Genomic DNA, 13,905 nt, shown 5'->3' with positions numbered 1-13,905 from the left:
AAAGGTTAAAAAGGTTATGGGATTATGGGAATGTAGTGGCTGAGCCCCCGCCTACTACTGCATTCGTTGCTACGAATGGTCCCAGGGTGTAGCAGGTCTCGTAAAGAGACTGGACATCTTTGAGATAGAATGATGCGAACACTGACTTGCTTCTCCAATAGGTTGCATCCATAACACTCTGCAGAGAACGGTTCTGATTGAAGGCCACTGAAGTAGCCACAGCTCTCACTTCATGTGTCCTTACCTTCAGCAAAGCAAGGTCTTCTTCCTTCAGATGAGAATGTGCTTCCCTAATCAGGAGCCTGAATAGGTAAGAAACTGAGTTCTTAGACCTTGGAAGAGAAGGCTTCTTGATAGCACACCATAAGGCTTCTGATTGTCCTCGTAAAGGTTATGACCTTTTTAGATAGTACCTAAGAGCTCTAACTGGGCAAAGTACTCTCTCCAGTTCGTCCCCCACCATGTTGGACAGGCTTGGGATCTCGAACGACTTAGGCCAAGGACGTGAAGGAAGCTCGTTTTAGCAAAAAACCGAGCTGCAAGGAACATGTAGCCGTTTCAGATGTGAAAACTATGTTCCTGCTGAAGGCGTGGATCTCACTTACTCTTTTAGCTGTTGTCAAGCACACGAGGAAAAGAGTTTTTAATGTGAGGTCCTTAAAAGAGGCTGATTGGAGAGGTTCAAATCTTGATGACATAAGGAACCTTAGGACCACGTCTAGATTCCAGCCTGGAGTGGACAACCGACGTTCCTTTGAGGTCTCAAAAGACCTAAGGAGGTCCTGTAGATCTTTGTTGGTGGAAAGATCCAAGCCTCTGTGGCGGAAAACCGCTGCCAACATACTTCTGTAACCCTTAATCGTAGGAGCTGAAAGGGATCTTACGTTCCTTAGATGTAACAGGAAGTCAGCAATCTGGGTTACAGTGGTACTGGTTGAGGAAACTGCATTGGCCTTGTACCAGCTTCGGAAGACTTCCCCTTTAGACTGATAGACTCTGAGAGTGGATGTCCTCCTTGCTCTGGCAATCGCTCTGGCTGCCTCCTTCGAAAAGCCCCTAGCTCTTGAGAGTCTTTCGAAAGTCTGAAGGCAGTCAGACGAAGAGCGTGGAGGTTTGGGTGTACCTTCTTTACGTGAGGTAGACGTAGAAGGTCCACTCCTAGAGGAAGAGTCCTGGGAATGTCGACCAGCCATTGCAGTACCTCTATGAACCATTCTCTCGCAGGCCAGAGCGGAGCCAACCAACGTCAGCCGTGTCCCTTTGCGAGAGGCGAACTTCTGAAGTACCCTGTTGACAATCTTGAACGGCGGGAATGCATACAGGTCGAGATGGGACCAATCCAGCAGAAAAGCATCCATGTGAACTGCTGCTGGGTCTGGAATCGGAGAACAATACAACGGGAGCCTCTAGGTTATCGAGGTAGCGAACAGATCTATGGTTGGCTGACCCCACAGGGCCCAAAGTCTGCTGCAAACATTCTTGTGAAGGGTCCACTCTGTGGGGATGACCTGACCCTTCCGGCTAAGGCGATCTGCCATGATATTCATATCGCCCTGAATGAACCTCGTTACCAGCGTGAGCTTTCGATCTTTTGATCAGATGAGGAGGTCCCTTGCGATCTAGAACAACTTCCACGAATGAGTCCCTCCCTGCTTGGAGATGTAAGCCAAGGCTGTGGTGTTGTCAGAGTCCACCTCCACTACCTTGTTAAGCTGGAGGGACTTGAAGTTTATCAAGGCCAGATGAACCGCCAACAGCTCCTTGCAATAGATGTGAAGTGTCCTTAGCTCCTGATTCCATGTTCCCGAGCATTCCTGTCCGTCCAAAGTCGCACCCCAGCCCGTGTCTGATGCGTCAGAGAAGAGACGGCGGTCGGGTTTCTGAACAGCCAAAGGTAGACTTCCTTGAGAAGAAAGCTGTTCTTTCACCACGTGAGAGTAGACCTCCTCTCTTCGGAAACAGGAACTGAGACCGTCTCTAGCGTCATGTCCTTTATCCAGTGAGCCGCTAGATGATACTGAAGGGGGCGGAGGTGGCATCTCCCTAACTCGATGAACAGGGCCAGCGATGAAAGTGTCCCTGTTAGACTCATCCACTACCTGACTGAGCATCGGTTCCTTCTCAGCATGCTCTGGATGCATTCTAGGGCTTAGTAGATCCTTGGGGCCGACGGAAAAGCCCGAAAAGCTCGACTCTGAAGATCCATACCCAGGTAGACAATGGTCTGGGATGGGACGAGCTGGGACTCCTCAAAATTGACCAGGAGGCCCAGTTCCTTGGTCAGATCCATAGTCCATCTGAGAATCTCCAGACAGCGACGACTTGTGGGAGCTCTTAAAAGCTAGTCGTCTGACGGAGCCGGACACAAGATCATGGTACTGCTGCACAGTCTGTGAACTGTCAACCATGGGGAAGCGAGGAAGTACAGCGACAACCCGAAGCTGTCTAGACTGTCTGGGTCGTACAGACAACTCCTTATCGGGTTGCTGAGGTTGCCGCACTGCGTCACAACAAGTCACTTCTGCTGGTTGTTGAACGTCTTCCCAGTGACACACTGACTCCGTAAACAAAAAATCCTCTAACAAGGACTAAGCTTGGACTGCATGTCTTGCAACAAAGCTCAAGGTCTAAGGGAGCAGGTGTGGTAACAGACGGGGTTAGCGACTGAAGTGGAACCATTACCCTCCCTGGAAGCATGTTATGCTTAAATAAAAGTCCATAGGAGGCTAAGCAGCTAAAGGCTCCTCTCCAAATGACAGAGTCCTCAAGGGAATATCAGAAGGAGGGAGAATAGCACTTTCTCATCTACAGGAACCATATCCGAGAAAAGCTAAGTTCTCTCAGTGAGGGTTTCACTGGTGCAAAAGCAGCAGACTAGAAGGCAACGTTATGAAACTGCTTGACAGTCTAGTGAGTTGGCAACAACCAAAGATGTGTGACTGAGGAGCATGCGGTAAGGTATGCAGAGCATGCTGTATGTAGAGCATGCTGTAAGGTAAGCAGAGCATGTTGCATGGCGTGCGGCTTATGCTGCATGGGATGAGGCTCATGCTGCATGGGATGAGGCTCATGCTGCATGGGATGAGGCTCATGCTGCAAGGGATGAGGCTCATGCCGCATGCGTCGAGGAGGATGCCGCATAGTATGAGGCTCCTGCCTCATGGGTTGAGGCGGTTGCCGCATAGCATGAGGCTCCTGCCTCATGGTTTGAGGAGGATGCCGCATAGCATGAGGCTCCTGCCTCATGGGTTGAGGAGGATGCCGCATAGCATGAGGCTCTTGCCTCATGGGTTGAGGAGGATGCCGCATAGCATGAGGCTCCTGCCTCATGGGTAGAGGAGGTTGCCGCATAGCATGAGGCTCCTGCCTCATGGGTTGAGGAGGATGCCGCATAGCATGAGGCTCCTCATAGCATGAGGTCCCTGCCTCATGGGTTGAGGAGGATGCCGGATAGCATGAGGCTCCTCATAGCATGAGGCACCTCATAGCATGAGGCTCCTGCCTCATGGGTTGAGGAGGATGCCGCATAGCATGAGGCTCCTGCCTCATGGTTTGAGGAGGATGCCGCATAGCATGAGGCTCCTCATAGCATGAGGCTCCTGCCTCATGGTTAGAGGAGGTTGCCGCATAGCATGAGGTTCCTGCCTCAAGAGTTGCGTCTGCCTCAAGGGTTGAGGAGGTAGCTGCGCAGAGAGAGGCTCTTGCCTCAAGAGTTGAGGCGGTTGCCGCATAGCATGAGGCTGCTGCCTCAAGGATGGTGGAGGTTGCCGCAACGCATGAGGCTGCTGCCTCAAGGATGGAGGAGGTTGCCGCAACGCATGAGGCTGCTGCCTCAAGGATGGAGGAGGTTGCCGCAACGCATGAGGCTCCTGCCTCATGGTTAGAGGAGGTTGCTGCAAAGCATGAGGCTCCTGCCTCAAGGGTTGAGGAGGTTGCCGCATAGCAAGAGGCTCCTGCCTCAAGGAAAGTGGAGGTTGCTGCATAGCGCTGGTACCTGGCAACTCCCAATGCGGCAGCTCACGCATGGAGGCAGGAGGTTCCTGCCTCAAGGAGCCTCAACATCATACGTCTGGCAGGGTGGACTGCGCAGAGGTGGAGGAGCGCTCGCAGGAGGAGGTGTGCTAACCTTCTCTGCCTAAAACTCCTGCATCAACACCGCAAGCTGAGACTGCATTGTCTGCAGCATAGACCACTAGAGTCTAAGAAAGACAACAACAAACGGAGCTACTGTCCGGTGAGACTGAGGGTCTAAAACAGCTGGTGCGGCAACAGACGGAGTTACTGCCTGTTGCGGTACCACCTTGCCTCTCTGGGAGGTGTGCAGTTGTCGTACTGCAGCAAGTCCGAACTGACCCAGTGCTAATGGCTCCACCTAGGAGTTGGACTTGCGCGGAAGGGACCGACTTGCACTTAAAAGCTGCAAGATTTGGTCCATGGTTTCTGCGAGAAACCTCTTCCGCAGACGAGGAATAAATGGGCTCTCTCGTCTTTGTGTGGGTGGGGTGATCACGTCGGCTACGTGAGTTGGTTACACCCGAAACCACGGAGGGAAACGTCTGTTCGTCGATCAAGGCCTGATGAACCCATAAGTCCTTCGACGTTACTTCTCCCCTGGGCTTGGGAGCTTGTAAGAGGTCCCAGACTAGGCGAACAACTGGCACGAACAAACGAACCCTCGAACGCAACACTGTAACACTTTGCGCTTATCACTTTATCACTTTTGATTTTCTGTTTGCACTCATTTCACTGAACTCGAAACTTTAAGTGGTTTGTACCTGAAACACGCAATTCTATCCTTCATTAAAAGTTAGTAATTGCGAAAACAGTATTACAATGTAACAGAAAAACATAATGAAAGATAAATAATTCAGTGGCTGGAAAAGAGACTAAACACTAGATCAAATAACTACATTTAAAATCTCTCACCGCATAAAGCCTGGGAACAAGAATAAAACTCTAGAAACGTTTACCTTCTTCCCCTAAAGAGACTAGGGAGAAGAGCAAAAACGATAACAACGTTACCCGCTTGAACGAAACGTTTATCCTCCTCTCTCTCCCTCCGTCTCTATCTCTCTCTCTCTCTCTCTCTCTCTCTCTTGACTTAGAACCTGAGAGATGAGCCCAATTATATATATCGTTAAAACATATTATTGTTAAAGGAAAAAAACTGAAAGATTTCCCAAATAAAAAGTTCCTTTATTAGAATTAAAACCATTTAAGCTAAGAAAGAATGAACAAAACGCTAGAATCGGTTTACTCTTACTGCAACGTGACACCGTGAATACTCTCTCTCTATCGTAACGATAGAGCGCAAGTTGAACGTTCTGAACGTCAACAACTGCAGACAAAACAAAACGTTAGTTCAACTTTGAAAACAGTACGAGACTATCAAAGAAATTCTTTCAAAAACATTAAAATAGCATAATATGTTAACAGGTAAAAACGAAATGACGGGCTCAATGTTAATTAACTTCGGTTCCAAGAAAAGACCGCCTACTATTAGGAAAGGTCGAATATAAACAAATATAAAAATTAATTTTAATAAGTTTATAATAAAAGGAAGTTAATCGAAGAGGCCTATACAAGGCGGAGAGATATAAAATAAATCTATAACTTTTGTTAAGCAAAATTAAGAAAGAGAGTCTATACTCTCTTCGACACCAACACTTCCGTCTAAGGGAAGGGTCGGCCATTAAAAGTGAAAGAGAGTTCATACTCTCTTCGTCACCAAAATTAAATCAAAAATTAAATCAAATTAATTCCAAAAACTTGCTAAGCTAATGATAAAGCTTCCTGAATAGCGAAGGCTAAACTCTAGAGCAAATACATCACCAAATCGTGAGCAATAACTCCAGAATCAACAGCGTATCCATGTAGGTCTAGCCGGAGGCACGACAGAGGAAAAATTGAGGTGGTGTTGACAAGAAGTACTGGAGTACCTGACCACAGATGGCGCTGTTGTGTTCACCCCCACCTGTATAGCGATCGCTGGCGTATCCCGACCGTAGATTTCTGTCGGCAACAGAGTTGACAGCTACATGATTATCGGGTAAGATTAATATTGAAAAAGTGCCATGCTCTGGGTAAGTGGGACATTCCTCAGTGTCAAACCTTTTCATTGGCCAGTTTGCCTTGCAAATTTAGCAGCTACTGCATCCTTCCATTTAAGGACCTAGTTGGTCCACTGGTGGGCTAGGAAGGTGACTGTCATTGTCACGACAGAACTGGATCAAATTCTTTATTGTTCTCAGGATCAGCCAAATTCTGAGACGAGCCAAAGAAGGACACTCTTCCTGACTACTGATCCAACCAAGATGTTGCTTCAAGGCTGACCATCGAAATATCCTTCATAACGGTACTGTTCTTGCCAACTCAGAGCCCAAGAAGACAGTCAACTGCGCAACCATGTCTCTCTACCGACATGCCTCATGTTAGGGTCGTAACGGTCCCATCAACTGGAGGAGGAGAATGACCAGAGTTATCAGAGACATATAATCGCCTCTATCTGGAGACCACTCGGGATAACATCCATGTAGAGCATATCGCAAAAAGCCAGTTCCTTTGACATAAGACCTGTACAGTACATCCACTTAGTTTATTGCTTTCCTGGCCAGTTCTGATCAGGGAAGTTTTAAGGCAAGTCTTGATCCAAGTGGAATGCCAAAAAGCTTTTCTATGGAGGTTTTACTTCCCTTCATCAGTGCTCTCGTTAGCTCTTCCAAGCTGTTGAACTGCCTAACGAGTCAGGAGATGAATGATCTATGGTGTCTAATGGCCCCTACCCCTTTGGAGGATAGGGGGAGATGGATTCTTGAGAAATATGGTTAAATTCTGATGATCTTTTATCTGGTTCCAGTACCATGCTTGGTTGTTATTCTGAGGTGTCCCTTGCGATGGGGTCATCTGTTGCAGGCCAAAGATTTCTTTTGTTCCAGCGCTAACCTTGAGTGACAAAGCAATTGCTTGTGCCATTGAAGGGCAAGCACAGTCACTTCGGGAAGACCTATGGACTGAAAAGTTCTTGGGCAGCCTGACTACCAATGACTATGACCTCCTCAGAAGAGATCGGAGACCTGGTGTTCAAAGAATGTCTACAAGTGAATTCTACAAGTACTTGTCTGATATGTCTCTAGTGAATATTTTTCAAGATTGGCCTCTTTATTTGTTCTTGAACATGAAGATTGCTAACTAGCCTTCTGTTAACCTCTGAACTCATTCCTACCTGGTGATCGTGTGCTCTCCAAAGCAGAGGAATGAAGGGAGTGACCTAGCCCAAAAATGAAAGTGTACCTTAGGGAAGAGTGATCAATAGAATTTGCACTGCAACCTGAGCAATACTACTCTGAAGACCTAATGTTGCTGGGAGAGCAAGTAGGCACAGATTTGTTAACACGAGCAAAAGGTTGCATGCATCTGGGGAGCAAGTGAGCAAAAGATTCTCTCTAGCACAATAAGGAGCATAAAAAGGCGAGCGCATGCAAACATTGGCGTGTGTATGGCCAAGTGAGCGTGTGTGACAGGAGGCTTTAAGAGGAGTGTGTGTACAAACTGTAGAGCGCACACGAACTGGAGAGCACTTGTGATCAGGTAAGCACATGAGGGTGTTAGAGATTTCTGGAACTTGAGTGTGTGTGCTTGCCTTTGAGCACACAAATATATTGGTGTGTCACAGGAGAGGGCACAAGCTCATAGTAAAGTGTGCACACACCAATGAACATGCAAGAACACTCGTACTGTATGTGAAAAGCAGGGTGTGTCCAAACAGAAGAACTAACATGCACAAGAGATTGCTCATATTCATATGAGAGTGTAGACAGAGTAGAGTGAGAGCGAATCAGTGATAGTTCGTCAATAACATGTAAACAAGTGACCATTCGTCAACAGTAGTACATGTGAACAGACAAATGCACACTAACAGGTGAATATTTAGCTCCCAATGTCTGCCTGCTTGTGAGTTCAAAAAGGTGTTTGTAAGTAAAATTTTGTTAAATTTTGGCCTAGGGTAGGCTTCACCTAACTAACATGTCTACAATTTTCAGCAGCAAAATATCACAAATTTTAAGTAATTTGTATTTTTCCTAGCAGTACTTACCTCGAACTACTTTCTTAGGAGTATCTGGGATCTCCTCCCATCCGACCAGAATTTTGTGTAGTTTACCCTATTCCCTTTTTCTATGCGGGGTAGTCTCTGGCAGAGTGATACGCGCCCAGAGATGACCCGGGGTCAGAGAGCATGCTTTCTCAGGTCTCGCTCCTCAGTAAGTTTCTGGTCGCGTCGGCGTTAACACACCGATGCTCTCTCTTAACCCAGTGCAACCCTTTGTGTCCCACGCGTTTCCCACGTGGTCCCTGGTGTGCTTCCCTTCCTTTCCCTCTGTGTTCCTGTGTCTCGCGGTATATTGCTAGTGCGTTATGGAGCAGCCCCGTCGTTGCCCTGGGCCTATGGCCGGCAAATCGTGTGGCGCTTTTCTCTCAAAACCCGAAGTTGACCTGCACTCCTTGTGTTCGTCGTGAAGGGGCAGTGTGTGTTCCCCTACAGCCACATGTCCGGAGTGCGAGTCCTGGAATGAAGTGCAGTGGGTGCACATTGCAAAGTCATCTTGCTTACTGCATTAGATTATATACAGTAATATTGTTTTATTGCAGTACAGTATTTCATTATGAACTTTTGATACAATATCTGAGATTTATGATTTTAGTTGGATTTGTTTGAATCAATGTCTATAAGCTGAATGTAAGTTGAGGACCTTCTTACAAAGATAAAAGAAAAAATGAAAACTGCCAAAATTAGACGCTAAGAAATATGTTTACTAAACTGCGGCTGAGGTCAAAGTGAAGGTTGCTCTACCTGGTGAGTTAACAGGGCCTAACCTCCACCTGCTGGCAACTATTACCTTGTGAAAAGTTTATACAGCCACTTTATTTTTGCTGAAGTCGCACTCCTATTTAAGGGCAATGCTTTGAATTCATGTAAGAACAAACATGTTTTCGGAGTGAACTGTGAGCATAATTCGTTTAACCGTATACAACATCAAACTCTATTTACTACTGGGTGTTTTACCCATTTTGCCTATCAACCACCAAAATGGCATTGTCGAAGATTGTTCAAGTACTATATTCTTTACCTAATTTTGTATTGAATCCCTTCATATAATTTTCCTTTATTGTACTTTCTTCCTTGTTTCTGCATGAGCAAAGATGACAGATTCCATCACAGCTCCATATACCTAAATTCCCACATATTGGAGCTACTATTTTTACCTTTCCTCTGATTGTGGCATTTTGAAGGTTTACCCTGTATTGTATTTACTATCTGTTGTTATTGATCACAATTTTAGGTCACATATTATGCCTTGTGTAACTTTTTCTTTTTCATTCTTTTCTTCTGTTCCCCTTAGTGGAGTACTTAATACTGTACTGCTTTTCCTTATGTTATCCACTGCATATATCATCAATGTTTTTCCACCACACTACTTTTCCCTAACTTTTTGATGCAGCCTACCAACTTACTTGTAAAAGAATTCGAGTGCACCATCCGACCATTTGCAAGCAGGTACCACCAAGCACTTGTTAAAATCAATTAAAGTATTGCATGTAATTCGATGACTTACAGATTTTCCTTACATAGAGATACAGTTCATTCTACTAAATCATCAAAAGCCAATGCCTGACTCCCCTTTGCCCTTGCTGAAGACCGAGAGCGGCCTTGGTTGCTGATCATGTATTACATGTGTGGTTATACTGTATAGGGATGCAGAGACCTATGTTAGGTAAGGTATAGGAAAGGTATATTGCAGTAGGATTTTTCCCTATAAATGTGCTATTCCTATGTATAAAATCAATCACCAAATTAGCTGAGTATATGTCACTCCAATAAGGGTGCACATATGATAGTACGCAAACATCTATGGTAAAATGTATCATAGATATAGTGGTTCAAATGGTGCATCAAATAGCTTCGCCTACGTAGGCTATTCTTTTTTAATCGTAAAAAGAAATTTTTCAAATTCACAAAACACAAAGACATCATTTAGGAGGCATCTGTAAAACTTCAAAAATACAGGTTTCCAACCATAAATCTTTCTAAATCATTCAAATCAACTAAAAATACACCATGAGCACATATCCTACATAGAGTGATTAACGGTTACCTTTGCAATTTTAACCCAGTGTCCTGTGGAGGGTCACGGATCGTAGCCACAAACACTCCAACCCCCAATAAGCACAAGATGTATTTGGCTAGGTTGCAACCTTGAGCTTCTTTACCTCAAGACATGATTTTTCAGGAGGAAAATGTTGCGTTCCGGGCCCCCTGCGACCCCTCCCTTTACACTGCAGTATTCTAGGGCAGCCATAATCATACATACAGGTGGCCGCCATCATACATACACCCCAAAACTTGAAAATGCGGGGTTTCCAACATTTATCATCACCAAAAATATACAAAACCCCTGAATACATCTGGATCACCTATTATATTTTTTTTTTCAAAAAGGATTGAAGTACAGTACTAGTTTTTTGAAGTTTTATCTGCTATCTTTACCTTATTATTTTCTCCAAAAGGATTATTAGTTACTTTTGCAGTTTTACCTGCTATGTCTACCGTATTAATTTCTCAAAAAAGGATTATCAGTTACTTTTGTAGTATTACCCTTATATCTCTACATAAATATATTAGGTTGAAACTTTCCTAGTGGGGAATTGAGTACATTCATAGGTTAGGTTTAGATAACATTCATAGGTTAGGTTTAGATAACATTCATAGGTTAGGTTTAGATAAACTGGATAAAGTCAAGATTAATACTGGATAAAGCCGAGATTGCCAAAAGCCAAACTTCAACTAGAGGTGAATGTAGCTCACTGGACAGGCATAAACTTTGGTAAATTTCTGTTGTTTATTTTGGTCTGAAATATATGAAGCTTGTTTGGTATTATTACATAAGTTGCCATTGTTCAATAGCTCAAAATACTATGCACAATCACTTATAGCATTAAAAATGCAATATTTCAAACACCATAAACCCCAGGCGCAAATAAATACTAACATAATAATAATTATATAATTCTTAAAAATTGAAAGCAAATTCAAATCTGAAAGTGTTTGAACAGTGTGCTATCGGTGCCGCTCAACCTGAAGATTGTTTATTATTTTTTCATGTGACCTGCAACAGGGGGTTGATTAGTGACCTGTTTTCTTACTAGGTTAGGTTAAGTTAAGAGTGGTAGGTTAGCTATTTATCAAATATTTAAAAAATGAAGGCGAAACCCTTGGAGAACCATATGTTCAAAGTGTCTTTTTGTTTTAATACGACGTCAGTTGTAAACGATGATAGTTGTCTATGCGTTTTCACTTTCGTGAGTACTTGTTTTCTCAGTAAAATTTGATGACAGAATGGTTTTCATGACATTTTTAAATGTTTAGAAAGAATTTGCCGATGATTTTTCTTGGAAATCAATAGGTTGTGGAGTTAAGCATTCAAAACTTAACTCTACAACTATGGATTTGCGCCAATAATCATCATCAGATTCGTTCAAAATATGCCAAAAAAACCATTCTGTTACCCACGGGGATTTACTGGTAACTTATGCAAATTTACCGCTTGTTTTACGATTTAAGAAATATTAAAGATTTAAGGCTACTTTGCCCGGAGTGAATGCAATTGAGAATCGATAAAGTTTTACTTATTGTAGGGGAATCATTTTGAACAGAAAATATAAGTTTCCCTGTAGTCAATAACGTGATTTAATCGAATTTGACCTTCATTTCCAACGCAAACAAACAGAACAAACCGTTCGGCTAACTTCATTCACCACAAAAGTTAGTTGAACTGGCTGTTCTGTTTGGTTAAATCCCGTTATTGACTACAGGAAACCACATATTTTCTGTTCAAAATGTTTTACCCTAAGTATAATGGTTATTGTTCCGCTGAGGGCTCCCTTTGCTCACCGAAAAATAAAAAAAATCAAGCATCGTATGTACTGGCAAGCGGTAATGTTGAGCTGTGCACGCTAACATTAGCCATGTTTTTAGATATATATATATATATATATATATATATATATATATATATATATATATATATATATATATATAACATTAAGTATTTATTTGCGAAAAAAAAATAAGTGTCATACGTAAGAACGGGCATTTATCTATAGGGAAAAGTTGGTTTGTACTAAGAAAAGTTACCCTGACCATAAGTATAGTAATACCGTAATACCTGGGAGTTGAGAACTAGACTTAGTTTAAGCTTAGAATACAGCAGTCTAATGAGAGTGACTGACAGTAGGTAAGAAAAATACAGCTTATAGGTTAGGTGAGGTGGAAAACCTCGTTAGGTGCTTTTCTGGTATTTCTTTTCCTTTTAAAATGTAGGTTTTAAGTCATAACTACGAATTTTACATCCAGTCTGTCACAACAACCTGCAAAAGGCTCCTTTAACTGTTTTCTTGTGTACCTTAAATGACAGTGATTACGTAATACAGTACTAATAGAACACGTTTGGATTTATGAAGTTGGGATGTAAGGACAACGAAAAAAAAACTAAATATAGGAGGTGGTTTAGAGTTTGCGTCAACAAAGGAGACAGTTTAAGCAATTGTAAGGGTTCTTAAAATAGAGAAATAAAAGAAAAAAAAAACACTTAGGAAAGTGGGACCGAAAAAATCTTTGGAAATGCAGTCCATTATATGGTACAATTTAAGAGGAAACCTCGTCATACACTACGAAAGCATATTACTTACCAAGAGGCGGGTCCTTCTTCGATCCAATTACCTTCATTTTGTATCAGGATCGCCTTTAAAAGTGGCACTTTCTAAGCAACACTTCTGACTTTCCCAAAAGGAAAGTGGCTCTTGCCAAGTTGTTAGACTGAAGGGACCGACTGACAGAACATATGGCCGGTCAATAGAAAACGGGAATTACAGAAAACGGACGCGACAACGAGAACTATGATATGATTATGTGGTGCTGAACTACCCACATTTGATGTGAATTAGCTAGTACAGTGAGTGGCTGAGATGCCATCTTACCACTCTCATATCATCTGAATCTTTTGAATTTACAAGAAATATACGGAGGAATTTTCATATTATAGAAAAAATATAAGATAATCGTTCAAAATATGTAGAAAAAGATAATTTCATAAAATTAAAGTTGAAAGGAAAACAAAACTAAGCCCGATGTTTACCATGGATTTTTTTAAATGCCTCTATCCCATTAAATGGTTAACGAATTAGAACTGTGATAAAAACATGAATATTTAAAAACTTTTGAATGCAAATCGGTCGTGGAATTTGGTTGGAATAATTACAAATACCTTCTAATGAATTAAAATCATTTTAGAGCAGGCCTAGTTGCTGAAAAAATAACCATACATATGAAATATAGATATAATCTAAAAGTATATGAATTTGTTTTTAAATTCAAATAAGTTTATATTTGTTTGGTCATTATTAAGAATACTCGAAGAAAAAAAAATAGGTAAAGCTATTGATGATTGCTACGATCTAGCACCAGTGCCTGGTCGGAAAGAATGACTCACCCCATTCAATTTAGAAGTCAGTGTTTTGAGTTTGCTTCCAACGAAATTAATATTTGTTTCTAACAGGGAATTAGAAACAAATATTATAAATTATACGAAGGGATAATAGCGAGACAATAGATATGTATTCTTTCTAACTAGGAGAGTGACGTAATAGGTGGACCCAGCTGATGTAACTGTGTAGTATGATTGCAAATTTGCAATGCAAGCAATATACTCCGAAAACATGTTATATGATGACACTACACAATAACATTACCAGGCAGTCAGTCATAAGGTGATGCAACCTAAGGGGATGAACGTTAATCTCTGTCGTCTAACGTTAGAAAATTTTGACTCCACTCAATAAAAAAAAAAAAAA

General features: G+C 42.6%; 1 protein-coding gene across 1 annotated transcript in view; it reads right to left on the bottom strand.

Annotated features, from left to right (window-relative positions):
* GluProRS (Glutamyl-prolyl-tRNA synthetase) overlaps positions 1-12,914 on the bottom strand; it is an 81,592-nt gene extending 68,678 nt beyond the window's left edge. The window contains exon 1 of the mRNA XM_068384515.1: positions 12,745-12,914. Within this exon, the coding sequence (XP_068240616.1) occupies positions 12,745-12,781 (37 nt within the window). The 5' untranslated portion in view covers positions 12,782-12,914. The remainder of the gene's footprint in view (positions 1-12,744) is intronic.
* Between the last annotated feature and the right edge of the window lie 991 nt (positions 12,915-13,905).

Source organism: Palaemon carinicauda, chromosome 12 (genome assembly GCF_036898095.1).
Source record: "Palaemon carinicauda isolate YSFRI2023 chromosome 12, ASM3689809v2, whole genome shotgun sequence".
Taxonomy (NCBI): domain Eukaryota; kingdom Metazoa; phylum Arthropoda; class Malacostraca; order Decapoda; family Palaemonidae; genus Palaemon; species Palaemon carinicauda.
This window is presented reverse-complemented; position numbering and strand designations above follow the sequence as displayed.